The sequence below is a fragment of the Callionymus lyra genome, chromosome 11, assembly GCF_982586985.1.
Source record: "Callionymus lyra chromosome 11, fCalLyr1.hap1.1, whole genome shotgun sequence".
In the NCBI taxonomy this organism is placed as follows: Eukaryota; Metazoa; Chordata; class Actinopteri; order Syngnathiformes; family Callionymidae; genus Callionymus; species Callionymus lyra.
The window spans coordinates 25,411,798-25,439,357 of NC_141828.1; the positions used below are offsets into that span (position 1 = coordinate 25,411,798).

The 27,560-nt window shown below is 41.0% G+C and overlaps 2 protein-coding genes across 4 annotated transcripts; both read right to left on the reverse strand.

The window, feature by feature from the left end:
- Window positions 1-2,267: 2,267 nt before the first annotated feature.
- Window positions 2,268-6,142, reverse strand: drgx (dorsal root ganglia homeobox). Its single transcript, XM_087802819.1, has 6 exons — window positions 6,074-6,142; window positions 5,729-5,829; window positions 4,831-4,932; window positions 2,870-3,042; window positions 2,697-2,809; window positions 2,268-2,623 (listed from the first exon to the last, which is right to left on the reverse strand). Exons 1-6 carry the CDS (start codon window positions 6,129-6,131, stop codon window positions 2,268-2,270), a joined length of 903 nt encoding a protein of 300 aa, XP_087658945.1. The 5' UTR covers window positions 6,132-6,142.
- A 3,227-nt stretch (window positions 6,143-9,369) lies between these two features.
- Window positions 9,370-26,993, reverse strand: ercc6 (excision repair cross-complementation group 6). Of its 3 annotated transcripts, none has more exons than XM_087802570.1 (22): window positions 26,892-26,993; window positions 26,141-26,314; window positions 25,848-26,073; window positions 25,114-25,234; window positions 24,936-25,050; window positions 23,535-24,249; window positions 21,412-21,543; window positions 20,909-21,067; window positions 19,939-20,074; window positions 19,664-19,834; window positions 18,669-18,845; window positions 17,818-17,934; window positions 16,635-16,730; window positions 15,939-16,157; window positions 15,170-15,280; window positions 14,561-14,680; window positions 14,238-14,332; window positions 13,898-14,043; window positions 11,113-11,565; window positions 10,890-11,055; window positions 10,750-10,828; window positions 9,370-10,214 (listed from the first exon to the last, which is right to left on the reverse strand). In XM_087802570.1, exons 2-22 carry the CDS (start codon window positions 26,289-26,291, stop codon window positions 9,786-9,788), a joined length of 4,134 nt encoding a protein of 1,377 aa, XP_087658696.1. In that variant the 5' UTR covers window positions 26,292-26,314; window positions 26,892-26,993; the 3' UTR covers window positions 9,370-9,785. The 3 variants fall into 3 exon arrangements, with proteins under 3 accessions (XP_087658696.1, XP_087658695.1, XP_087658694.1); XM_087802569.1 differs by having other exon boundaries at window positions 23,535-24,246; window positions 25,848-26,076; XM_087802568.1 differs by having other exon boundaries at window positions 25,848-26,076.
- Between the last annotated feature and the right edge of the window lie 567 nt (window positions 26,994-27,560).

Genomic DNA, 27,560 nt, shown 5'->3' on the forward strand with positions numbered 1-27,560 from the left:
ATATTTAACATTTTACCTGGTTACAATTATTATTAACCGAGTTTTAGTCTTTTGAAATATAGATTTTATGATAATATAAGAATTAGGTTTTTAAGAATGAAAAGTACTCGTACGAGTCTTTTCCTGCTCATCGAGTCCCTCTAGTGGACTAACGGAGAACCTGCGTCTCCATAACTTTATTGCTGCTGTTGAACCGTGGAGTCCAGCACAGGATGCAGTGGACAGTATCGATCAGAAATGCTGAGTAAGGATCAGCGAGGCTGTGGTTGTGTGGCAGACAGCAGACAAGCACATTACCTGCTGCATTAAGAAAAGCTTTCTTTGTACTAAATCCATTTGGAGATGAGCTTAATTGATTCTAATTGATTGAGATATTGATCGGACGTGCTACAGGAATTAAAAGCAGCGATGGTATTACAGTCCGCACTCAATGCACCGACCTGGATGCACTAAAAATGAATAAATAGGTTTTAAGTGATGTCACACATGTGTTTGGTTTCTGGGACTCTGGCTGTGTTGATGACAGTGTGTGCACCGTGACAGTTTCAGGACATATTTCTCCACATCCTCGCGCAAAAATATTTCATTACTGCAACAAAAGAAGTCCATTAACTGCAGTGTGAGAAGAGAGTTCAACTGCTGTTGCCCATTTCCAGCGTGTTTGTCTGCTTCTCTGGCTGCTCTCCAGCTAATTTGATATAACAATGCTGCACAAAACCGCCTCAGGACTTTTTTAGGTGACAGAAATTATCGATGATGCCACATGCACAGCCGAATGTCAACACCAACTTGACTTGTTTATGAAATATTAAAGCCGTGAATTATGGGCAGCATGCAGAACTTAATGATGATCGTCGTCATTACAACTTCAGCCTCTTTTGTTTTGGCTAATGATTAAATTCCACGACTGCTGTATTCAATTCTGGAGAGATTGAATGAGTTTTCCAATTCTTTTGTCCGAGATGCCCGACTCCTTCTGCACGGGGACATTTTGGGAATGATGGGCTGACAAATGTTATCATAAAGTGCCAAGCTATGCCGGCTTTACTCCTCTCAAGTCCTTCAACCATAATATTCCCAAATCATGTTTTGTCATTTAGTTCAGGGACTTTAGAAGATATAGAATATATTGTGACTTAATGAATGCAATAAACCCTCAATAACTGTCATTTCTATACATATTCTGACTATTCTATTCATTTAGCATTAATGCATATATTGTTTCAGTAAAGGATGAAGCCAATTGTGTATAAAAATGAACTTTATTGTTTCATTTACAACATGCTTAGATGACGGTGTTTAATGAATGATTTGTGCTCACAAATTCTGACATTATTCTCCGCCACCGTGGTGTCACCTCATCAATTATTGATCCAGTACTTCATGGATATATATAATTTCTGATCCATTATTCATGATAATGTGCCTGTAGTTTACTTAATTGGGTTATTGGCGATGAAAAGCCATTTCCCAAAAATCCTTAAGGACACGAATTGAATCAGAGGTCGGTGATCTCAGTCTGATTGGCTCTATTGAATATGATACCAGCGATAATATGAGGAGCAAAACACTCTAGTTCAATCGTAACAATCACGTTTTGTGTGTGGGATTAAAGAGGCACAAATGGACGATGTGATTGAGCCTTTTAAAAAAAGTAAATAAATAATAAGAGCAGTGGTAGCGCCGCTCTCCGGGCTTTAAGGGAAGCTGATCAATAATGTATGAGAACAGATGGCAGGAGTGAGAGGCAACATGAGCGACTACATCTTTAATTGTTTTAAAGAACATGTCACAACAGCACTGGTTTGTTCCCGGTCTGCTGGCACTACAGATATGCTAACTGAGTGGACGCCAGTGGGGTCATAACATTTACACCGGATCCCTTTCTTTAAAGTGCACTTTCTGAACAGACGAGATGATTGTTTAGGCTCACAAAGCATTTCTCCACAACTTCTCCTGCTCGCTTCCTTGTACATTTAATGTTGACATGCACTAATATTCATCATAACACCATCACTTATAAAAACTGCATCAGTCAATGAATTCACATTAGAAGGTATGAAGTCCGTCATTGTCCACGATAAATATGACAATTGTGCTTTCATGGGGTCCAAGAACCCCTAAATGCTCAGCATTAAAAAAAACATGTTTCACAATCAGATAAATAGTTTGAAGTTTGCATCCATTCATAACGATATAAGCAAAGTCCAACGTAGTGCTCATGAGTTCACAGCACCAGATTTAAAAGAGTCCATGTGTCCAGGGTCTCACTTTTTCTCCAGAGGTTCCTTGGAACAGTGAGGGTGTTTGTCAGAGGCCAGGACTGAAATCTTGCTGGACAAGTTGGGGCTGGAGCTGTCACCGGGTCTCCCCACTGTGCCTGGGACCTCAAGAACCGGACCCACCGTGGGCCTGGACATCCCGGCAGAACTCACACTTACTCCAGAAAGGACGCCGACGCCGGGACCGAGCAGGTTGGCGGATTGCAGTACGGCTTCGGAATGCTCCCGGGCCTTCATCCGTAAAGCTGCCACGCTCGCTGTTCGGTTGCCCTGACAACCATAGGGGGGCAGGAAGGACAAACCCATGGGGTCGGACACGCAGCAGGAGCACAAACCATTACCTGCGAGTAAACGATTCATTAAGGACTTCAGGTGATAAAACGGATTCTGATTATTCATCAGATTGAGGTTCACCTTTCAAAGTGGCGACCTGCGACAGAGCCTGGGCGTAGGTCGCAGAATTCAGGAGCGTGCCCGGGATACAAGACGGGAAGAAGGGACCGCCTGGGCCTACGGTTCTGTTGATACTGAATGACAATTGTGCGTGAGATGACAAAATATTTGAATGGGAAACAGAACTTTCTCACCTCTGAGGCATCTCCAATGGTTCTTTCTGTTTTCGGCTCTGGTCCACAGGAGACTGTGGGTTCATGCTGCGAGACGGAGGGGTCCCCTCACCTATCTGCTCTTTGCCCCCTTCTGGGTCATTGCCGCCCCGCTCCGTCTTCCTCCACTTCGCTCTGCGGTTCTGAAACCAAACCTGACAAGGAAAATAATTCCATTAAAAGAGTTCCAAAATATTATGTTTAATTTAACGTTGGAAATAGAATTTGTTGTATTCACTTCCAGTGATGAACTTTTTGGAAAATTGTGAGAACATTTTTACAGTATTTATGAAGTTTTCAGTAAGTGTGTTTAAGAAAAAGTTGGATTTGGCACAAGTTTAACACATAAAAACGACTTGTTTCTGTGTTAGGATCTGCTAGCAGCCAGTTTTGAACGACATTTAAGACTTCATTTTAGTAGTTTCCTGAAATGTTATCAACTGCTCCACGTATATAGACAATTTAACGAATTGAATACAGAAGGTTTTTAAGTTGAAGCATCACTCAATATCGGGGCATGATAGTTTACATCAACTCAAAACGTCGCAGGTAAATTACTTCATCATTCCAAGTGAAAACTAAATTACAAAAATGAGTTATACTCGTTTTTCTTAAAGGCAGTATATTTATTTTTTAACATGAAGGAGTGAGGTGATGCCATGAAATATTTTGTTTAATATACCAAAATTGTCACGAATAATAATGTCAACATTTCGTCGTTCAGGGTCAGTTTATCCTCAAATGTCCATTTTTAACGTCGATATACTAGTAGTTGAGCAGCTGTCAGGAAGCCTGAAGGGAGTCGCTCCACATATGGCCGTGGAACGAATCGTCGGGAAATACGAGTTTAAAACGAGCGACATAAGAAGTTTAAATTCATTATTTATGCGTCGTTTAAGTCTCCAAAAACATCCCAGAGAGCGGCGGGATGAACATATAGTCCCTCAGTCGAACGAAGGTCAGAGCCTATAACAACATTTAATTGAGCAATTTTTCATTATCATATTTTAATGGCTTCACGCTGACAGTTGAGATGAAGTCGTTTATTTCCCTATTTAGTGATTGTTTGACAACATCAGATTCGATTAGGACTTTGCTTGTGGCATTAATCTCGATGTGTGTGTTTCTATTGTGTGTGAGCTAGAATGATGTCAACAGGCAAACACACGCGTTCATTCTCTCCACATAAAGAAGGACAATCGTGGTGGCAGGACAACAATGCGGCCAATAGACTTATCTCACCCCTGCACCTTCCAGCTAGAAGTCTTGCCCCCCCACACGATCCCTCTCTGAATGGCCTATAATTGCTCCATTAATCTCAATTTGCCGCGTGTTCTTAATGCGGGGGGCCCATTGACACGGTACCAGGAGGAGGGGCACCAGAGCCGAGAGCAAATTTATTTTCTAATAATAATGTAAGTTTAATATCCCTGCAAACAGCGCCGGATTCATGTTCAGATTTAATAATAGGAATGCGGTAATCGGATTAGGAGGGGGAATAATTTGTTTACAATCCCTAATTTACAGCGCTGGATTCCATTATGGAGGTTTAAGCGATAGTAAGATGACCCTGAGGAACACAAGCCAAACTATTATATTTCCCTCAATTAGATTTCGGCGCACAACAAAACCCCCAAAAGCGAATCGGGAATGTTGGAAAATGACATCCAGGAAGCGTAACTTCATTAGAACCGGGCCAAGTTTGGAGGTGCGCAGGAGCGGGGACCCACCGTAGAGGTGCGGGGCCCCCATAAAACTGCTGGATTAGAGAATGATCGCTGGTTAATTATGAATGAACGATTAATCAAGCGGATCTAATATTCACCATTATGTTGATGTTGTTAAAGTGCACGGAATGACAGAGTGCTTTCATTTCCCACACACACACACACACACACACACACTTCCTACACCCACGCGTGGACGCTGCTGTCGCCGCTCACCTGCACCCGAGCCTCGGTCAGGTTGATCTTCATGGCCAGCTCCTCCCGGGTGAACACGTCCGGGTAGTGGGTCTGAGCGAAGACTGCCTCCAGAGCCTCCAGCTGAACACAAACACACAAACACACACACATCACAATTACATCTCTCAGTTAAAAACACACATTTTGTACTTTTTTATTTAGTTTCATAATCTTCCAAACTCTTTCGAATTTTACCGAAACTATAAACGCAAATATAAATAAACAAAATAACCTTTAAGTTAGTCCCACTTTATTAATTTATATTTGTTTTATATAGTTGTTTCAGTTTTTTTTTTATTGAACCTTAATTTAAAATTGAAATAAGATGGTCAAAGATGTTCACTCCTGCAGTCTTCAGGGAATCATTGATCATTTAAAATCGTTAACCATAAGAGTTACAAATAATAATCTCGGCTTTTATTTAAGTCTTTATTTGGTGTTGGGAACTTATAGTATGATATAAGTGTTGTTTTTTGCTGCTTATTTTCCTATTTTCAGAAAATATATTATATTTAACTTTTACGGTGCAGTTAAATCTAAGGTTTTAAGGTCAAACCCGTCACAACAATTTCTAAATTATTGTGTTTATATCAGAATAAAGATCGTGTGTAGCTGATCTTTATGATCATGTACGTGTCATGGATGAGAGGAAGTAGAGAAAGAGAACCATTTCTGTTGTTTAATACGAATGAACTACTGCGATGTTTTTGGTAAAGCACTGATTTATAAATAAGTGACTTTAAATTCAGTAAATGGATCTTTTTCTGTTCTTGCTCGAGATTTCGTGAACTGAGAGATGTTTATTTATTTACTTCCAACGGGCCATTTTGAACGCAGTAAATCTCCATTATATCTCGCACTCGTGAACCTGGTTTACCTGTTGCAACGTGAAGGTGGTTCTGTTCCTGCGCTGTTTCCTGCGGAGGAAGCCGTCATCGAAGTCTGCCGGGGCGTGGTTCCCAAAAGTGCTGGAGTTGACTGAAACAACAACAACAGATGATGTTCAGACTCCATTAGCGCATGAAACATTGATGCTGGTCAGAGGGGAACCATGAGGCGCTGAGAGCCGTGGAAGCCAAACATCTGTGCCCGGGACAGGACGCGCTCCTCGTGCCCGCGGGGGCCTCACACCAGAGGGGTCCCCACAGTTTAGATGGCAATTCTCAATATGAGGTGGTTTCCGCGTAACTTGCCGGTGTGAGAAGCGGATGGACGGACTCACGTGTGTTGGAGCGACAGCACTCTCCGTCCAGCTGAGGCGGGCAGTGGAAGTAGAACATCCTGGAAAGTTGTTTCTGCTCTGAAGACAGTTGTTGGAAGAGAAGCTTCCTGTACCTGCAGTGGTGCTGATGAGAGGATGAGGAGTGACTGACTCTGGGAGTGTCCACCTCTCTCTCCCCCTCTCTCTCTCTCTCTCTCCCTCTGACACACACTATCTCCCTCCCTCTATCTGACTCTCACACACACCTTTTCTCTCTCTTTGACACACACTCATGTTCTCTCTCTCTCTCTGACACACACACACGCCTTTTCTCTCACTCTTTTTCTCTTACTTTGACACACACACACTCGCACATGCACACATGGTTTCTCCTCTTCTGTCTTCTCCACACACACACATAAATGATCTCTCTCAGAAACACACTCTTTCTCTCACCCTCTCTCTCTCTGACACACACCCTCTCTCTCTGGGAGTGTCCAGATGTCTCCATAGAGTGTCAAGGCTTTCAGCGAGTGTCGCACAATCTCACGCCTAATTGGTCCTAATCGGATTATCCTGGCATTGTCTGTCTCACCCGCTGCCCTGTGTGTGTGTTTGCGCGTGTGTGTGTGCGCGCGCGTGCAAACTGCTGCTCAGCTCTTGTGAATTAAAAAACATCATCATGATTGTTATTCCAGAGTCAGGCATATTCCCCGAACCATAAACACGCGGGTGTACCGCGCTGCACTTTTTTATTTGGTTCTTTGATATATTAAAAAAAGGGAGATGACTGCTTTCGGGTGTTAGATTGACTGTCGGGCGGGTTAATGGCTCGTCGGGGTGTGTTAGCCGCCCCGCTTTACAGGGGCTCTCCGCTTATAGAACACTCGCAAGGCCAAGTTTTTGATTTTGTTCACAGCGAGGGGTCCCGCGATTTATTTGGCTTCCTGAGATAAATGATGTGCTGCGGGAGCCTTTCAATTAGTTTTAAAGCGCTTCTGGGACGAGCGGGCGCAGACGCACTGGGTCTCTGAGGTGGAGGCGAGATGAGGCTGCGAGAAGCAGCTGAAATTTGGAAGAGCAGTGCGGGATTGGACCAAACCACATAAAGTGCAGAAAATCCCTTCTAATAGCGCGTAATTGGTTCTGTAATATCATTACACGCGGATAATGGCCAGTTACAGGGCCCCGCGCTATTAAGGCTTTCCCCGGCGTGCGGCGTTTATGTTATTAAAGGGGGAATATAATGATATTTTAGTTATTAAATGCGCGTAATTAATTTATGCACCGCTGAAAATAAAGTTGTTATTATGACCTCGGTGAGGTGCGTGGAGAAAATTGAAATCAAATAACGCTTGATAACTTTATATTTGGTCTAGACAAAGTGACGAGGCCTCGAGTGAGAAGCGCGTCTTCCTGTCAGCGCCTTTTTTCCAGCGTGATAATGAAATCACTTTCCTTTCACGATCACTCACTTCGCAATCACACGCCATGATTTCACTGCTCGAGTATGTAGTCTTCATCTGTGTGTGTGTGGACACATCACAAACACACACTCAGGCACACTTGCAAATCACACATACTGTATAAACTAAAACGTCTAAAAACCCCCACACACATATACTTTTGTACACACACTCATAACCACACTTTGTGTGACATAAGCACATAAAATCAAACACTTAAAAAAACACACACCAGAAAAAATGAGACGCACTGAGACACTTAAACGATAATCCAGAAACACACACAATTACAAAACTGCATCAAACCAAATATAAGACAAGACTTGAAGTGACACACACACACAGTCAAAGAACACAGTTGTACACACTGCCATTTGCATGTGTTTTGTGACAGCAGCACAACAAACACAAAGTGACACTTCATAACAAGAAAACAAAACACATTCCGAAGAAATAGACTAGCACAAACGCATACACACTTACACACAATTTTACACAACACACACAATTGCACAACTGCATCAAACCAAATATAAGACAAGACTTGAAGTGAACACAGTAAAAGAACACAGTTGTACACACTTTCATTTGCATGTGTTTCGTGACAGCAGCACAACAAACACAAAGTGACACTTCATAACAAGAAAACAAAACACATTCCGAAGAAATATACTAGCACAAACGCATACACACTTACACACAATTTTACACAACACACACAATTGCACAACTGCATCAAACCAAATATAAGACAAGACTTGAAGTGAACACAGTAAAAGAACACAGTTGTACACACTGCCATTTGCATGTGTTTTGTGACAGCAGCACAACAAACACAAAGTGACACTCCATAACAAGAAAACAAAACATATTCAAGAGAAAAAAGACTAGCTCAAACGCATACACACTAACACACAATTTTCCACAACACACACAATTACACAACTGTATCAAACCAAAAGTTCTGAAATTACACACACAAACATACCTTTGTACTCACACACATTACCACACTTTACGTGAAAACCAATGAAATACACAGATCACGTCAAATAAACCAGAAAAAATACGAGTCACTCATACTTGCACGATAATCCACAACACATACAATTACACAACTGTATTAAAACAAAAATTAAGACGTCTCTTTAAAGGACACACACACACAAAATTAAAAAAAAAACACAAACATTCTCATTTACAAGTGTTTTGGGACCTAAACCCAAACAAAAATACTCCAAACTAACTAAACTACTTTAAACACAAATGTAATAAACACGCACACATGCGAACACACACAATTTGCACACATGACAAGACCACAATGACACACAATTACACAACTCAACATCATTAGGACAGAATCACACAGCTACATGCACTTGATACACACATTACTACACTAACAATATTAAAACACACGCACACACTAATGAACCACAACACGCAGCTACACACAAACGCTGACACGAGCAAAAAAAAAACACATCACTACTAAACGAACACTTAGAAATAAATGTACATTGTGGATGCATTGAATTTCTTAATTCAATTGAAGGAAAACTACAATGTTACTTGATTAACATCAGTACTGCATTCAAACAGAGGATCTATATTTGTTACACAAGAGAAATAATGTGAATATTTGCATGTTAATTGTTCATGAAGAAAAGTAGATCCAGTGCTGTTGAATATGAAGTGTTGTGATATTTATGTGTGTCTATATTTCTTACACGCCTTCATTCACACGAAAACAAAGCAACACACACTTCAACACACACACTCATACACACACACTTACACTGCTTTGATTCCTGTTGGACGAGACCACGAGAATAATCTCAGCTCCGGTGCTTCATGTCAGTTTTATTTCACAGAGAATATAACAACAATGTGGCACATGGACAAACATGTTTAACGGTTTTAGAAAAAAACATTTATATTCCAGCAGCAGCAACACTTTCAGTGGAGTGTGAGTCAGTCCAGGTGTGTGTCCATCCAGGTGTGTGTCAGTCAGGTTCTCTTGTCTGGACTTCAGGTGAGGTAGATGCAGCCTTGTGTGTTGAAGACCCGAATCTCCAACACACTCAGGACTTTTACAGTTCTTGAGTTGGACCTGAGATCCCATAATAACGGTTACCATGGTGACTCTGCGGTCACACGCGAGTGTGGAGAAACTCTCACATGAGGTTTTTCTTTCAAGTGAAGGATCTTCAGAAGTATCTGAGGGATTAACGGAAGTCTGAGGATGGATCTCAGTACTGGAGTCAGCGGAAGCTCTCCTTCAGCCTCCAGATGCCCTCCTGACCGCCGCTCCTTTGGAAGTCACAGATGCTTCGGAGCAGCTCTCTGAAGACTGGAGCCTGCTTCTCCGTCAGTCTGGGCTTGAAGTACTCCAGGACCTCGTGGGTGCTGGCCTGACCGTCCATGTGGGCCTGGAAGGCCACGAAGTTGCGGAGGTCGGCCAGCAGCTCGTCGTGCTCGGTGGCGGCGGCAGGGGTGGAGGCGGAGCCTTCGTCTTCTTCTTCTTCTTCTGCTTCTTCTCTCTGGCTCGGAGGCAAGTGGAGGCTGTTCCGCCCTTTGATTTTGGCGAGGAGGGAGGAGGAGGAGAGCGGAGCCGAGTCGCTCTCTGCTGCCTCCCCGCTGAAGAGAGCGCCAGAGTTTGGCTTCTTGGACTTCTTCACGACAGCAGCATCCTGGACAGAAGATGTTATTGATTTACACGCACAGTTTAATATTATAATTCCAAATATTTTAAAGTACATTTTATAAATTCTATATTATCCTTTGAAATTCAGTATGAAAAATGTAATGGTGCCACCAGACAAGAGCAAAACAGCACAGAGCAACTCAATTGATCAGTCGCACAATTGGCTGAAGATTGATCAAGTAGCTCTGTGCTCTTTTGGTTTTTTTCTGGTGGTTCTACTATACCAACAATTTTTATATTGAATTTAAAAGGCTGGAATAAAGAATATTTAATTTAGTATCATGATTTTGGAATAATTGAAAATATAATAAACTATGTGTTAAAATATTTATCTTTTTTTATTAAATTATTTATAAAAAAAAACAAAAAAACTTTACCTTTTACTATACAAGTTATTTCATTTAATTGTTTAAAAAATAGTAAAATAGTTAAACAGTTCCACCATTTTAAATGTTAAATTCAATCATCAATATTCCTATGTTGGTAATATATACTTCCATGGATCAACATCCCATAATTACCTTGCACTTCTCTGGCGCTGCAGAAATCTCAACAGAAGGTCCGACCAAGAGGGAATTCTTCTTTTGTCCGAAGCGTTTCCTAGACAAGAATGTTTCCGTTAGAAAGTTGTTCAACAAAAGATGCATCTCTGGACGTTTACTTGGCAGGTGGAGCCGCAGGTCTGCTGAAGGCGCGACACTGCTGACGCGACACTTTCAGAGCCTTCAGAGCGTCTCTGGCCACCCTGTTGGCCTCCGCCTCCACCAGGACGTAGTCGGGGTTGGACGACTCTATGATGGAGTCGTGCTGCATCACGCTGTGGATGCCTGAGAAGGTCACCAGATTAGAGCTGGACCATCTTTTCTTCTGAGCATTTGACAAACCTGATTTCTTGAAGAGCTTGGCCAACACGTAATCGTCCGACTTCCTCCGCTCGTCCTGCTGGTTGTCCTCGCCGGCCTCTTTATCGAGCGTCTTTTTCTTCACCAGGTGGGAGATGCGATGACCTTCGAAGTGAGCGTCTTTCCTGCTCTTCTTTGACTTGTGTCCGTCCACTTGGCAGTGCTTCCTCTTCTCGCGGTGCTTCTGGGGATTGGTCAGCTCACAGCTTCTGTCCGGCCCGACGGCCGACTTGTTGTTGCTCACGTGAGGAATGTTTGGATTCCCCTCAGCAGACGTTTGTTGTTCCAGAGAGAGATTATTGGAAACGCTTCCTTCTCTGAACGTGTTGGATGAGGAATGGTCCGACTTGGATCTGGAGTGTTTGTGAAAGTGGCGGCTCACAGAGGTTCTGGACCGGACGGGTTTCTTCGGCACCTTCACATCAGAGCCCGTACCTGAAGACAGCATCAGCCAGTCACGTCACTTCTGAAGGGTTCACTGTGATATGGAGCTCTATATTGTATACGAGTATATCGTTTTCATCACTCCATTTCTCGTACGTACTTGACTACTTACGTTTCCAAATATAGGAAGTAAGCAGTCTCTGTAGTATGTTTTCAAGTTATATATTAAACATTAGATTCTATCGTTATCTTAATATAAAGTCATAGCAGTATCTATATCTTTTTTTTTCATATCACCTACGAAAGAGGGAGAGGAAAAACTCTATACACACACACACACACACACACACACACACACACACACACACACACACACACACACACACACACACACACACACACACACACACACACACACACACACACACACACACACACACACACACACACACACACACACACACACACACACACACACACATACAGTTATGTATAGAATAATAGCAGTCCAACATGACTAACCAGATAAATCACTGTTTTTGGTATAAAACATAATAATAAATGGAAAATAATTTACCAGCAGGTGTAGTAAAGTCAGAGGAACCAACAGATCCATTAATGATATGAATACTCCTGGGTCTGTTTAATTGACTAATTAAGTAAAAGGGGCGTGATCAAAAAAATAGCAGTGTGGAGTTCAATCAGTGAGATCATTCATTGTGTGAAAGAAACTGGTTTCAATCAGGTGGCCCTTATTTAAGGATGAAGCACATGTTGTGCATGCAATTCTCAGTGAAAACTGATGAAAGATGGGTCGTGCCAAACATTGTTCAGAAGAAATGCGTGCTTTGATTAAAAAGTTGATTGGAGAGGGGAAAACGTATAAAAAAGTGCAGGAAATTATCGGCTGCGCAGCTAAAATGATCTTCAGTGCTTTAAAATGGAAAGACAAACCAGAGAGACGTGGAAGAAAACGTAAGACTACCATTCGAATGGACCGAAGGATAGTCAGAATGGCAAAGACTAAGCCAAGGGTCTACTCCAGGGAGATCAGAGACGGTCTGAAGGTACCTGTGAGTGCTGTGACAATGAGAAGACACTTATGTGAGGCTAATCTACCAGCAAGAAGGCTCCGCAAAGTCCCACGGTTGCAAAAAAGACATGTGCTGATGAGGATTGCATTTGCCAAACATCATGTTGACTGGCCTCTGTAGAAATGGAGAAACATTTTGTGGACTGATGAAAGTAAGATTGTTCTTTTTGGATCCAAGGGCCGCAGACAGTTTGTCAGACGAGCCCCAAACACTGAATACAAGCACACTCTGAAGACCGTGAAGCATGGTGGTGCAAGCATCATGAAATGGGGCTGTTACCATGGTGTCGGGCCTTTATATCGCATACCAGGGATCATGGATCAATTTGGATACATCACAATACTTGAGGAGGTCATGCTGCCTTATGCCGAATGGGAAATGCCCCTGAAATGGGTGTTTCAACAGGACAATGACCCCAAACATACCAGTAAGGAGCCAAATCTTGATTCCAGACCAACAAAATTGAGGTTATGGAGTGGCCAGCCCAATCCCCAGACCTTAATCCAATTGAGCACTTGTGGTGTGACATAACATTTGCTGTTTCTGAGGCAAAACCCAAAAATGAAGAGGAATTGTGGAAGGTTGTCCAATCTTCCTGGGCTGGCATACCTGTTCAGAGGTGCCAGAGGTTGGTTGACTCCATGCAGCACAGATGTGCAAAAACAGCGGTTATTCAACCAATATTAGTTAACTAATTGTCAGGATTGCTAAATGTTAATATTTTTTCAGTTTATTTAGTAAATATTTGAGTTTGTAATGAGAAATGCCGACACTGCTATTTTTTTGAACACAGAAATATCACCTTTTCCTTCATATTCTGTAAAGTAATTAAATATTGATACTTTTTTCTTTATGATTTGTTGTGCAATACCTTGTGCAGCGTTCCTAATGAAAGAAAATAAAAAATATTATAAGGATTTTGAGCTTTATTCACTTTTTTAAAAACACTGCTATTATTTTGAACATAGCTGTATATATATATATATATATATATACACACACACATACATTTTTCATCAATATTCAACTGAACTGGAACATTAAAACCAATCATTGTGTTCTTCGCAGTTAAAGACACAATGAAATCCTGTGAGATCCCGGCAATGACTGAGGACGAGAGGATGCTTTTAAAGCTGATGTTTGGCCATATTTTGGCTTTTTAGTTTAATGAATTCAACCAAAAGAGATTCAGACAAGATGTCATTTAAATTGAGTGTATTGAAATATATAGAAAAATATTGGATCATGAGACTAATTCATCACTACAGCCCTATCATCATGTGGTTCACCTGCAAATATGGCGCTGGTCTCAGTGCCCTGAGCCCCGTCGGGGTCAGTCAGTGTGAAGAGCTCATAGACATCATTAGACTTGAAGAACCTTCTCTGTTTCGGGTCCTTGAGGACTCGATTGGTCAGGAATTGTTTGAAGATTTGCCTGAAATGAAAACACAACCATGAAGAAACAACACAAAGAAAGTCAAGGACACAGATCCTTGAAATATTTGAGGTGTAAAAAAATGGAAATGGACCATGTTTGTTGTGACGTTTAAACAATCCAGGTTTGTGTTTTTGTTGTGTTGGTCTGTATGTTTGGTCTTCAATGTCTTCTTTCTGAAGTGATGATCTGACCTGTGGTAGATCTTCTCCTCTATGGTTCCTGCGGTCAATAACCTGTAGACCGTGACCTGCTGCTTCTGTCCGATCCTCCAGGCTCGCTCACGTGCCTGCCGACATCATCTCTGTTATCCACCAATCACAACAAACGCTTCACTTCTTCTCAACATTTAATGACTTCAATCATCTTCCAAACACCAAATCATCTGTTTTGATTGACACAGGGCTGATCCAATGAAATGTAACTGCTCTCTGACTCAATGGGACCTGCGGGGTTTTCATTGAGTGGGAAAATATACAAAAAAGTCAACTTTGAGAAACCCGCGGATGTGTCCGACCTGCGTGTCTGTGCTCGGGTTCCAGTCTGGGTCATAGATGATGACTCGGTTGGCTCCAGTCAGGTTGACTCCGAGGCCTCCCACTTTCGTGGTCAGTAAGAAGATAAAAATGGATTTGTCCTGAAAGTAAACAGAAAATAATGAAATAAAGAAACTTGAATATTGATCATTTTTACTTAGTTCTAAACTGCAACGCACATATTTTCACATTGTTGAACGCACCACAGTTGCAGGTGTTATGATGCATTTGGTGGAAGTTTTCCTTTTATCATTTTGTTTGTTAATAAGGAGAATATTTGTTTTTTACATTATTTAGTCAACCATGTCCGACCTGTTTAGTATAATCATCAATAGCTGCTTTTTGGTAATTCCGGTCACACAAAAACTTAAAAAAGACTCACTAATATGAACAAAGTGGATGCAAATCAATGAAATGCAATGTATTGAATCAAATCATTCATAACTTCTCACTTGGACCGTTGACATGCAGCAGCCCGTCCGTGAGGAACAGATTGTCATCAATTAGAGTGTCAAAGTTCCGTGACTTTCCCCTCATGGCGGGATTTCCAGGAGAAACTCAGGGTCGCTATTAGAGACGACTAATCCTACCTCATTGTATCGAGCGATGAGCGGCTGTCGTGAGCCGATGGAAGTGGTGCCGTCCATTTTCATGTAGGTGTAGTTGTTCTCCTTCACAAACACTTCCAAGATGTCCAACATCTGGGGGGAGAGGGGGAGGCACGTGAGCGGAGGGAATGGAGGAGAAGCAAAGGGAGGAGAGGAAACAACAGGCAGTGGTTTGGATTATCTCTTAAAAGGATTAAGGCAGATTAATATTACATGGACAGAGATACCGACAGGGAGGGTCTCAGGTTACCTCCGAGGTATAATCTCATTGATATTGACTGCAACAGCTGAGGCCTCGCGCTGACACACACACACACACACACACACACACACACACACACACACACACACACACACACACACACACACACACACACACACACACACACACACACACACACACACACACACACACACACACACACACACACACACACACACACACACACACACACACACACGGAGGTGTGAACGCTGTTTTTTCAATTGCAGATTCATTGCGGGGGTTTTCAGAACGTAACCCACGTAATAAACCAAATTTAAAAAATCATTATTTCATCTTTTACTTGTTTAAATTAACAGCATTTATTCTGCAACATGTTTTTTAACTTCCAAACTCAACATTGAGGTGTCAGCCCTCTTAACAACCTTCTCAGTAACTCCTTAATGCTTTGCCAATCCTTCCACCCAACCATCAGTCCTTGAACTATCCAGTCGTTCTAAATCAAAAACCTTTATAACTCCAACCTACCATTCTGGACTGTGAGAAGAGAAGAACTCTGTGTCCCTGTTTGCTCCAAAGACGCAGTAGCGACTCCACCACCATGAGTTTGCCGGAGCGTTTCCAGAAGCCAAAATGTTCCTCTTCAGTCAGCTGGTCCTCCGGGATCCCCCGAAGCATCCGCGGACCCCCCGAGAAAAGGTCAGGGTGGTTACAGATCTTACGCAGAGCGATCAAACCTGAGAAGACCTGACGGAAAGTTGACGGAGAAAAAACAGTTTAACTCTTAAACTTGTGTTTCTCTGAACGCTCTCATCTCTTAAACAAATGTGTGTCTTTGATACTGAGTTGCATTCGCTTCCTTGATGAGGGCCTGGCGGTCACTGCATTAGTAATGGTGGTTAATGGACCAGGAGTGACCACTGAGTATTGTGTGTGTGCAATCGTGCTGCGGCCACCCGTGGCTCTGCAACCATGTCCATTTGGTTAGTGCTGATAAATGGTGCAGTGTCTCTTTCCGGAGTCCACCGTCTTTTTCAGCGAGGACACAAATTCAGAAGTGTCTGCTCAATACTTAATACTTGATAACTATTTAATGGTAAGATATTCCTTTTTAACTGCCACAAAGTGGCGACATTTACATATCAATGCAATCCTCTATTCCCGAAATAATTCGTCATCAGGTCAACCAAAGCCATGAATAAAGAATGATGGGGTAAAACGTACGTGCATGTCTCCGTTAAGTATTTGGTAAACTTCTTTGGAGTCCAGAAAACCCTGATAAACTTGTCGTTGGTCCTCAGTTAATCTGCAAAAAAGAACCTGCACACACAGACGTTGGCGTGAAAAAGGAGTATAATGAGCAACAAACATCAGTTTTAAAGCCCCTTGATGAAGTGAAGAGTGTGAGGAGAGAAATTATGGTGAAGCAGCGCGTTTGCTGGAGCCATGGTGTCCTGAGGGAGAGACTTAATGAGCTGAAGTGGACTTGAGAAGTCGACCGGCATCAGCCACAAGGACAGACCAGAGACCGGCCAGCTTAATGAATACCTGCACCTTTTACTTTTCCAGGACTTTATTAGCTGGTTTTCCTTTACAAAGGCCACGAACAATCATCAAATAGTCCTTAGACATGGCATGTGCAGTCACATCAGATAAACACCAGTCCAGCAGAGAGACTGCCAAGATTGATGGAAGGAAGTCTTTGGATTTAACACTTTATTTTGCTTTTTTGGGGGAAATGTTTTTTTATTCAATAATTTCAGTTTAAGGTTAACTTTCTTTATTAATTTTTTTTTGCATATAAAGTTGGAAATTCTAAATTCTAAATCCTTTTTTTGTCTTTTGATTGTAGCCTTTTAAATTCTATGTAAACATGTATATTAGTGCCAACAGACAATACCGAACAAAGTTACTTGATTGATCAGTCACATGATTTTCTACGGGTCGCATGATTAGCTGAAAGTTCGATCAAGTTTATTGGTACTCTTTGAGTATTGTCTGGCACAATTATACAAACATTTTTATATTGAATGTACGAATAAAAAAATGTTTTTATTTATTGGAATTAGAATTTTAAAGTCTATGTGAAAAAAGAATTCAATTATTCAAAAAATAATAATTCAACCTTTCAATATACCAATCCTAGAATGCGCAGACAGTCTACAATCTACAAATTAAAAAATATTGAATTTGTAAAAATGTGTTTTTGAATTATTGTAATTATAAATATATAATATATATAAGTTCTGTAGAAAATTCATTCATTCACTTTTTTAATTCAATAAAAACATTTAACCTTTCAATAAAACACATTTCATTCTTGATGCTTAAAAACATTAAATTGTTAAATTCAATCGTTCAATATCATGATGACACTGATATACTTCCATAGTGGAGTGACCAGTACCTGTTCGTTTTTGTCAGGTAGGTTGAGGTTATCCTTGACGTCAGCCTTCATGCGACGCAGGAGGTAAGGATTGATAGTGTCTCGCAGCACACACGCACACTTAAACGCCGTCTGGACCTTTTATTAAAAAAAGAAGTGGATTATTCCAGCACAAAACCAAACTCACGTGGACGTAAACATGCAAAGACGTCTGTTAAATTATCTACTCCTGTCAAGTAACCAGCCTTTCAGAAGCGTGAACCATTAACTAGTGATCAGGAGTGCTCCGGCCCCGCGGGGAATAGAACCCATAATCCTGACTTGCTCTACTGGCAACTGAGCTCAAACGAGCCCTCCACTAAAGTAAGAGCCGGCCCAATACTAAAAGCCAGTTATCCCTTCAAACATTAACCGAGGGATCAAAGGACCCCCTCGTCAAACCTGGAGGGGACAATATTGCTCCTGCAGTCAGAGTGAGGGGGGGGGGGGGGGGGCAGCTACTACTGATCTTTGTCCAAATTCTACATTACTACTTTCTTGTTTAATCTGGACTTCCTCCCGCCTCCATCGTCAGTGTTTCAAGAAGCAGAGCTTCCTCTGACCATTTAATAACATGAATAATTAGTAAAGGTTTTTATTATCGACAGCGGAAGAAGCATCAATAGTGTGGCTTAAATAATTCAATCCATACAGTCGGAGGGTTATTAACGACTGGACGCTAATGACAGAAGGGCCTCACTTTAGTTCCTCCCTCTCACACACACGTGCGCACTCACACACACACACACACCATCCATGGATGAATGTATGTACTGCAGCTTCAACTGTACTGTTGTGAATCTGAATGTGAAAGACATTCAGCAGGTCCGTACCTGGACAGGTGAGGCGTTGCTGTACCCTCCCATGGTGATGGGCACAGAGAACTGCTCCATGAAGACGGCCAAGGTGCCCAGTTTCCCAGGGAAGACAAAGTCAAACAGAGACCAGAGCTCCTTCAAGTTGTTTTGCATGGGTGATCCTGAGAGGATGAACCTGTGAGGAGTGCGGAACTAGAGGAGAAGATGAGGATGATGAAGCATGGTTCGAAGATTTCGAAAAGAAGATTAGTCAACTGTTAAAATCAAGGCCCGTGGGCCAAATCTGTCCCTCAAAGTCATTTTTTGTGGCCCGTCGGATGGTTTCAAGGAGATTAACATTCATGTTGATATATTGTGTTTAAGATAAGGAACAGAGATTATGGAAGTCAATAATCATAAAGAGACTTCCAATAAAAACTGAGGTTGATGGTAAAGATTAATATGAGGGCCGTAATAAAATAGTTTTGCCCCTTGAGCGATCAAGTTTGAGACCCATGACTGAATCACACTGACTAACGTTTAGAGCCGAATGTGCTGTGAACCTTCTTTATATTATTAAATGCTTTTTTTTACCTGCTTATACATAAAAAAACGTGTGTTGTCCGAGCCTCAGAAAATAGAAAATAAACTACAAAATGTACTCTTTCACCGCAATACATCCATTAAACAAACCCCCCAACAGATTCTTTCAAATTGTTGACTATCGATGATCACTGAAAAAGAGTCTGTAGAACGAGTCATGATATCAACATGAGCTGTCACAGCAACAAAGACGTATAATTTAATTACAGTAGTAAAAAAAAGAATTGCATTGTAGCGACTTAATGGGCGTCACTTAAAAGAGGCATCCTGGGAGTTCACTGTGTTGTTAAAACATCTCTCTAATGTGGATGTGGTTGTGTTTATCAGCTGTTCAAATACATTTGAAACAGTATGAACGAAGACGAGGAGCTAAAGATAATAAGACAATCTGTGGACGATGAACCGCCATATTGCGAGGGACCATGTACCTGTTTAGAGGCCGTGGTCACTCCGGCATTTGGGTTTCTGATCTTGTGGCCTTCGTCCAGGATGACATAGTGCCAGTCGTAGCGCTGCAGTGCGTCTTGCAAGTTCCTCACAGCCGAGTATGACGTGATGAGGATACCGTGACAGGCAGCGATCTCCGGAATCAACTTTTCCTGACAAGATAAGGATTCTTTCAGAGCTGAAACTGTCACATCTTTGGCACGTTGGTGCCCCCAAGAGGACGGCAGGTCTCGTTGACAACAATAGGAATAGTTACCTTGTCGCTGGTGAAGGAGCCGGTCTCGTGCAGAACGGCCACTCGGAAAGATGGCCACCAAGTGTGGAACTCTTTGACCCACTGGTGCATGACTGTAGCTGGACACACGATGACAGTCGGGCCCAGTCCAGCATACCTACATTTGAACACAGAGAATCAAACCTGGACTTTTACAGACAGAACCTCATCTTATGATCATTGAAGATTGAAAGTGTTTTTTAAATAATATAAATATAATAAAATATTAAATATAGGAGTTATTGAGGTAAATTACAAAGAATATTAATAAAAAAAACTTTTAACATAGGATTTATTAAAGTAAATTAATAAGAATATAAATATAAAAAACCCTTTTAATATAGGAATTATTGAATTCCTTAAAAACATCATTTTAATAAAAAAAAGTTCCAACTTAAATAATGTAAATTATTATTCTGAAGATACTGATCTACTTACAAATACTTTTAACTAAACTGCATGAAAACTGAAGGTGATTTAAAGTGAACAACACACACCTACGATGGTAAACTAATGGCCTTGTTTGAACCACCGCCGAGTGGAAGCTATTGATATTGGTTCGTAATTGAGTTTGCAAGCAATCAATTTGTGGGCGTCTTTAGCAGACGGATTATTGACTGCAAGAGAAGCGGCACCTGCGATCTGCACGCGTGTCATTTGCGAGACATTCAGGCCGTCACATTTCCAGCGGATTTATCGTCCAGAGCTCATTTCATAAGTCCATGACTTCCTCTTAAGTGTTCATGTAAAGAATGAGTCGACTCTAACACACACTCACAGTGTCGGTGTTTTCTCTGACGTCTCCAGTAAGAAAGTGAAGAGTCGGATAATTGAAACATGTTTAATAATTCAGGTGAACACACTCAGGCAGAAATCCCCCTGATCAAATATTCATACCGGACAGACACTGAGTCTGTCCACGGAGCGTGTGTGTGTGTGTTGATGTGCGCACCTGTAGTTGGACCCTCTGGTTCTCAGCTTGCTGTAGCTCAGTCCGGCCAGAAAGCAGATGACCTGAATGGTTTTGCCCAATCCCATCTCATCTCCCAGGATGCCTCCTGCTTGCTGACAGTGGAGCTCCCACATCCAGCGCACGCCTGTCTGCTGGTACCTGACACAAAGATGGCACTTACAGATCAGAATGTCCTTTGAAATATGACCCCAGCACAAAACAAGATGGGGTGTCAGAAAACATAATTTAATTTAATTTTGAGGACGAGAGGATACAGTGGACTGCAGCAGCTTTTAAAGCTGATGTTTGGACATATTTTGGTTTCAAAACAAATTAAAGCAGTTACGACTTCGTCAAGTCATGTGGTCTGTAAATTCTGCAACACCAAGTCAAGTACTCGACAATACTACAAATATATCCTCGTTCCTACAGTATCACAATATATATTGATATGTATTATATCGGCAGATTCTTGCCAATATACATGATACATTTTCACATACTTGTAGAGTTTCTTCCACAGAAAACCAGGAACTTTGAACCCTTGGTCAAACTCGGCGTCGCTGTCGTCCGAGAGCTCCTCCCCTTTCTCTCTCCGATCCTCCCTTTCCCTGAGACGTTGTCGTCTCCATTTCCTGAGACAAAAAAGAAAAACTACTGAAGTCATGAGAGCCAAACAGCGTCAGCTTCATGTGTTAATGAGTATTAATGGTCATATTTTACACTGACCCCCGACACTTGCAGCGTCCAGCTCAAAGCCATCATTAAAACAGAGATAGATCCATCGTAATTATTGGATCATCCCTTTACAGTCAGCTGGTTAGTTTAAGAAACAGGTTGGCAAATAGTAGTTGTGATCCCTGCTTACCCACATCTACAGCGAGGAGGTAAATGTGAACAGGAACAGTTTTAATAGTGGAGAAGAGAGGGCAGTTAGAGGCAGAGTCTTCGTGCAGCAAATGAAGATTGATACAGACAATTAGTAGCTGGAGTTCCCCAGAAAGGTGTGAGGTGCAGAGGATAAGAATCCATCTTCATTTGGGCCCGGTCCTGTCACACTGACACAAGACCGGTCCTTTAGCTGGGCCTGGGAGACCCAACTCTCTAATTAAGTCAAGACTAAGCATTGGTTCAGTTAATTACACTTTCTGCCCTTGCTCCGCCCCCTCCGCCCCCGTCCCTCTAATAATATCAGTCCTCAACGCCACCGTCCTACGACTGTCCACGTCCAATCGCCGCTCACCAGAATAAGGACGCATGCCAACACAATTTACTTGGCAGCTATAAATATGAAATCTCATTAGGGCGGCTCTTCCCCTAATTTGGGCATTAGTGTGAATGCTTTATAAAACCATATGCAGGGGGATAATTAGGCCACTATGAGAGCAGACGCAGTAAAAAAAAAAAGCAGGGAGTGAATTTGCTTAGTCAAGGAGCAGCTGCCAATCTCATCTGGGATTATCTCTCCTCGTGCACGACAGAGCAACTGTTTCCTCCCAACTAAAGGGAATAACAATAGCACATTCGCGACAGCAGAACAGCAGAGACGCGAACATTTACCAACTTAAAAGCTCAACCCATGAAAAAGCACAGATGCATTTTCTTTTTTCTCAAACTTTTTGCCGCAACAGGAGATCAAACCTTCATAAAAGAGTGTCAGGATGGACGCTGGAGAATTCTTGACGACCGCTTTGCAACTTGGACATCTTGGGATGTGTGTTTGTATATACTTTCATTTTTTTGTTTGGCTTTCAAATCACATTTTAATTTATATAATGTATGTTCCTATATGATTTACAGTCATTTTTTTTTATTTTTAATTAAACTTGTCCGCGGCAGTCAAAGGAACAAATTCAGTAAATCTCAGGAGCTTTTAAGATGATGTTTGGACATATTTTGGTTTTTAAAAACAAATTAAAGCAGTTGAGACTTCGTGAAGAGTCATGTTGTCCACATCATGATAGGCATCGTATTGACGGATTCTTGCCAAAACACCACTAGTATTAAACAGGGGTGTGAAAAAACATCTATACACAACATATTCCAATTTTTTTTCACTATGCTGTATATTCAACAGCACTGTATCGTTTGTATGTTTTTTCAAAATCATATTTTATTTTAAAATGTGTTGTCCGATTGTTTATTTTTCAATAAAATGTGTAACAGTGTTTATTTACCATCAACAGTCATCATGTCCGCAGCTAGGGAAAAAATGCCATGAAATCCAGGACTAAGGATGAGAGATTATGTCATGTGGTCTGTGAATTCTGCAGTACTCGACAGTACTACAAATATATCATTGTTCCTACAGTATCTTATATATCGTACTGTTGCCCCTGTATTGTGATACATATCATTTCGCCAGATTCTTGCAGATACACAGCCCTAGTATTAAACAATGAATACAGATGTAATGCAGCACCAATAGACCAGTCCTACAGAAGAGTGCCAGGAAATGTTGAATTCCTGACAGCAGACGTCCAACTTGATCATCATCAAGCTTACTTATTTGTAACATAAAAGTCTTCTTTTTCCACCTGTTGTAAGTAGCAATTACATCAGAACTTTGTAACATTAACCGCGAAATTAGAAAACAAATATTAAATTTGACACAATGAAAAAATACCTTATTCTCTGCCTGTAGAACTCGATGTCACCGTCATCCCGGCATTTTTTTTCTTTCCCTTTAACGTCTTCCTCCTCCGAACTCTCAGGACAATATTCATCCTCACTGTCCTTTTTCTTCACTTTCTTATTCACATTTCTTCCAATCTTTCTCTTGTAAGGTTTCAGCTCGTACTCTTCTTTGTCATCATCATCTGCAAAGCCTTCCTCCATGTCTTCCCTCTCCTCCTGCTCGGGATCGTAGATGCCGTCACTCGGCACGTACTCCGACCCCTCGCTGTCGGACCCATCGCCCTCACGGTGGTACTTCCTCTTAAACTTGGGGCTTTGAGGCTCAGTCTTTGGCCTTGCTTTAGGATGAGCCCTCAACGCAGTGATCTGCAGCTTCCTCAAACGCCTCTGCATTTTCCTATCTTTGGGAGAAATCCCTTTTTTATCTTTCGTCTCTGTTGTCACCGGACTCATCCCAGGACGTTTTTTCTTCTTGACAAGAGGGACTTTCTTCCTCTCGCTAGCGATCTTGGCCTGATCTGCCAAATACTGATCAAAGGCAGAGTTTTCGGCGAGCATCAGCTTTCGAGGTTCCTTCTTTTCTTCTTTTTGTGGGATCCTTGTGCCAAAAGGAGTCATGTGACCTGTCCGGATGAGTTCTTCCCATTCCGTCTCCTGGGCTGGCATCAGCATGCTCCCGAGTGTTGAGGGTCCAGCTTCTTCTGCTTCATAGAAGATAAAAGTTTCACTACTGATGGTCTTATTCATCATCAGCATCATTAGGAGTGTAGGAAAATATTAACACACTTTAATATTGCAATATCTTTTTTCAAGATTATGTATTATTATTCAATAGAACAGTGTTCATTTTTTATTTACAATTAACATGCTAATTTTCTTTCATTTTTGTGTAGCAATTAAAATTCCGGCAACTAGATAATCCCTGCGACGACTGAGGACGAGAGGATACAGTGGACTCCAGCAGCTTTTAAAGTTGATATTTGGACATATTTTGGTTTCAAAACAAATAAATCAGTTACGACTTCGTCAAGAGTCATGTGGTCTGTAAATTCTGCAACACCAGAGTCAAGTACTCGACAATACTACAAATATATCCTTGTTACTACAGTACCATCTGTACTGATGGTGTTTTAAAATCATTATGTGTCAGCATCACTAGGATACATTAGCAAACATTGCGAATGTAACAAAAAACCAAATGCAGCCGTCATGACCTATTTAATGGATTTAAGATACATGTTTGGCATTTTAGAATGTTAGTTTTTTGTTAAATGTACAGGACGTTTTGGTTCTAACAAACTCTTTATTCGATTCTTGAATCTACACAATTTAGGTAGAAGTTCAGACTGACAAGACGTGTGTAACAACAAAAACTGTCAAATAATCTCACCATCTTCTTCATCCTCCTCTGCCAGGAGCTCTGCTTCTAACCTTTCAGCACTCTCTCCTCCCAGAATGGCCTGAAGACGTCTCTGCTTAGCTTTGACTTTCTTGAGCTGTTTTTCCTGAACAAACATTGTTTTATTATTATTCTATTCATTAAACAACAGAGTTCAAGTCATCTTTACCTTGTTTTCTTTTTGCCGCTTCACAGATTCAATCTTCCGACACATATCTTTGCTTGACGAAGCGTACGGAGTTAACTGCTCGATGATTTTGTTTATTTGCTTTAGAGATGTTGTCACAGACCTGGCAGTCAGATAATAGACAGTTATTCATTTTTGTTATATATTCAGTTGTTTTCAATACATGTGTTTAAATTATATAATTATATCCTATAACAGCAATATTTACTTTTATGATACTGTATCGAAAATTAACAGAACTGTATCAAATCATTTGTTTACAATCAGCATGCAAATATTCACGTTTGTTCATTTCTGTGTTTCAATTGAACATCAGGATGAGAGAATACAATTAGACAATACTTTAAATATAAACTTGTTCCAACAATATGAAAGTCTATCGTGTTGTTGTTCCTGCCGATACACAACTCTACTCAAAACGATAGCAGTACTGTGGAAGTATAAAACATTATTATTTGATTAAATATTCAGCATTAAACTGATGTTTTGTTTGTTTATGTGCTCTGGTTACACAACAAGAACAAGTGTTCTATGTTATCTTCCTGCTAATGTCGTAACAGTGTGTTATAAAATAAATGAACGTCATAAACTGCACTGATACCAATTGTACAATCTTGTTATTCTATCATTTTTTCCTTCAGACCCATAAACATGGGAATCATTAAGAATTGTACTTCGTACTTAAGGACAGAAATTTAGAAATGTTGGAACTTTACCTGACATCATCCATCACAGACTCGTACTCCTTTTCCGCTTCAATTCTAGCAGCAACCTGATTGGCCTCCTCAATGGCCTCGTCCACCTGCTGCAGGACGCCTTGCTCCAGTACATCCTGGTCATAGACGGCCACCCCAAGTCCCTGCAGTTCATCAGCTGCTGAACTGGCAGCTGCTGCTTGGATGCGCTGTCGGTCAATGTGCAACAAGGCTCCGGCCCTCTTTCCTGCTGTGCAACGGCAGAAGTACAATTATTTGTATCCGTTTTAAGACATAAAGAAAAATTCTCTCACCATTGGTGTTTTCCGCCGCCGTGGCAGCTTCATTGCTTTGGAAGCATCCCGGTGAGCCGCCATCCTCCTCGACTGCTCCTGGAGTCAGAGCAGCACTGGCTGGACTGGACAGTACCGATGGTACCAGGTCCTCTGCCCCGTCTGTTGGCATGGCAACCCTGTCCAGTCACCCAGCTGCCAATAGGTTAAACACAATACAGACATGAGTGGATGTCAAATGTTATTATGATTATTATGATATTATGTTCTTATGTTCTGCACCTCACACCTTTCTGGGGAACCACAACTACTAATGTCTGTATCAATCTTCATTTGCTGGTGAAGACTCTGCCTCTACCTGCCCTCTCTTGTCCACTGTTAAAACTGTTCCTGTTCACATTTACCTCCTCGTTACAATGTTAAGACTCTACGACACAATATATTTATGATGTCATCACTTTGCGACAGTAGATTTTACTATAATGTAAATGTATCTGTGACAAAATTACAACCTCTTGTAGTTATTTCAATAAAACACAACTATGTTTTACAAAAGGCGAATTATTACTCGTTGAGTTTTCTTTGTAATAATAATGAACGAACAAATCTGAAGAAGTAATAAAAAGCAACAACCATTCATTGTTTGCGTGGCTAAGCTAGATGGCTAAGCTAACAACAAGCCCGTCGCTCTCAGCTGTAGGACATTTAAACCCTCGGTATCGTGTTAGGATGGACACACAGAAGCACAACCGCGGTATAGTGAAGTGTTTACTTTATAAGGACGACGAAGAAGACATTTAATCCAGGGATGAAGCCGCGGATACAGACGAGTTACACAAGACACGAGCTCGGTTTATGTCTTTGATTAGGTAAAGTCCACGAGAAAGTTTTTCTCGAATGTGTTCTGACAGCACCAATACTATTCGCCGTGAATGCAGTTTTCATGCTCTCAAAAAATAACTTAATATGTCGTTTATTGTTTTATGAACAAGTAGTTCATGTCAGACATTTATTTACTCGTTGGCCCAGTACATTTTATTTGATTGTATTTAAATAATTTTATTTACACAATTCATTCTATGTTATACTGTATCCAAAACTCCACAAACAATTCCTGTGTTTAAAAAACAATACTGGTAAAAAATGACAACATTAAAAATTAATGATAATGTAAACATGTATATACTACAACAGAAATACATCGACATACATTTTAAATTGATGCTTTACTAGTCAGACATTTAAATACAAAAAGTATAACGTTTAATAAGAACACCTTTTACGACATGTGTACTCTTGTTGTCTGTTTTTGTTAATATATTTATCTTTATTTATTATTTATTGTGTTTAATTTTTTTTTCTTTCTTTTTTTTAATGATTCTGATATCATTATCATTTTATTTGTTTTTATTATAATTTAATATATTTATATTATCGTATT

Coding starts and splice junctions, on each gene's coding strand:
- drgx (XM_087802819.1), bottom strand. CDS start 6,131: ATGTTCTACTTCCACTGCCCGCCTCAGCTGGACGGAGAGTGCTGTCGC. Junction 5,830..6,073: donor GTGCTGTCGCTCCAACACAC/GTGAGTCCGTCC, acceptor TTGTTGTTTCAG/TCAACTCCAGCACTTTTGGG. Junction 2,810..2,869: donor CCATTGGAGATGCCTCAGAG/GTGAGAAAGTTC, acceptor ATTGTCATTCAG/TATCAACAGAACCGTAGGCC.
- ercc6 (XM_087802568.1), bottom strand. CDS start 26,291: ATGCCAACAGACGGGGCAGAGGACCTGGTACCATCGGTACTGTCCAGT. Junction 24,250..24,935: donor AGAGGAGGATGAAGAAGATG/GTGAGATTATTT, acceptor TCTTCTATGAAG/CAGAAGAAGCTGGACCCTCA. Junction 15,281..15,938: donor TCTTCTCACAGTCCAGAATG/GTAGGTTGGAGT, acceptor CTCTCCCCCCAG/ATGTTGGACATCTTGGAAGT.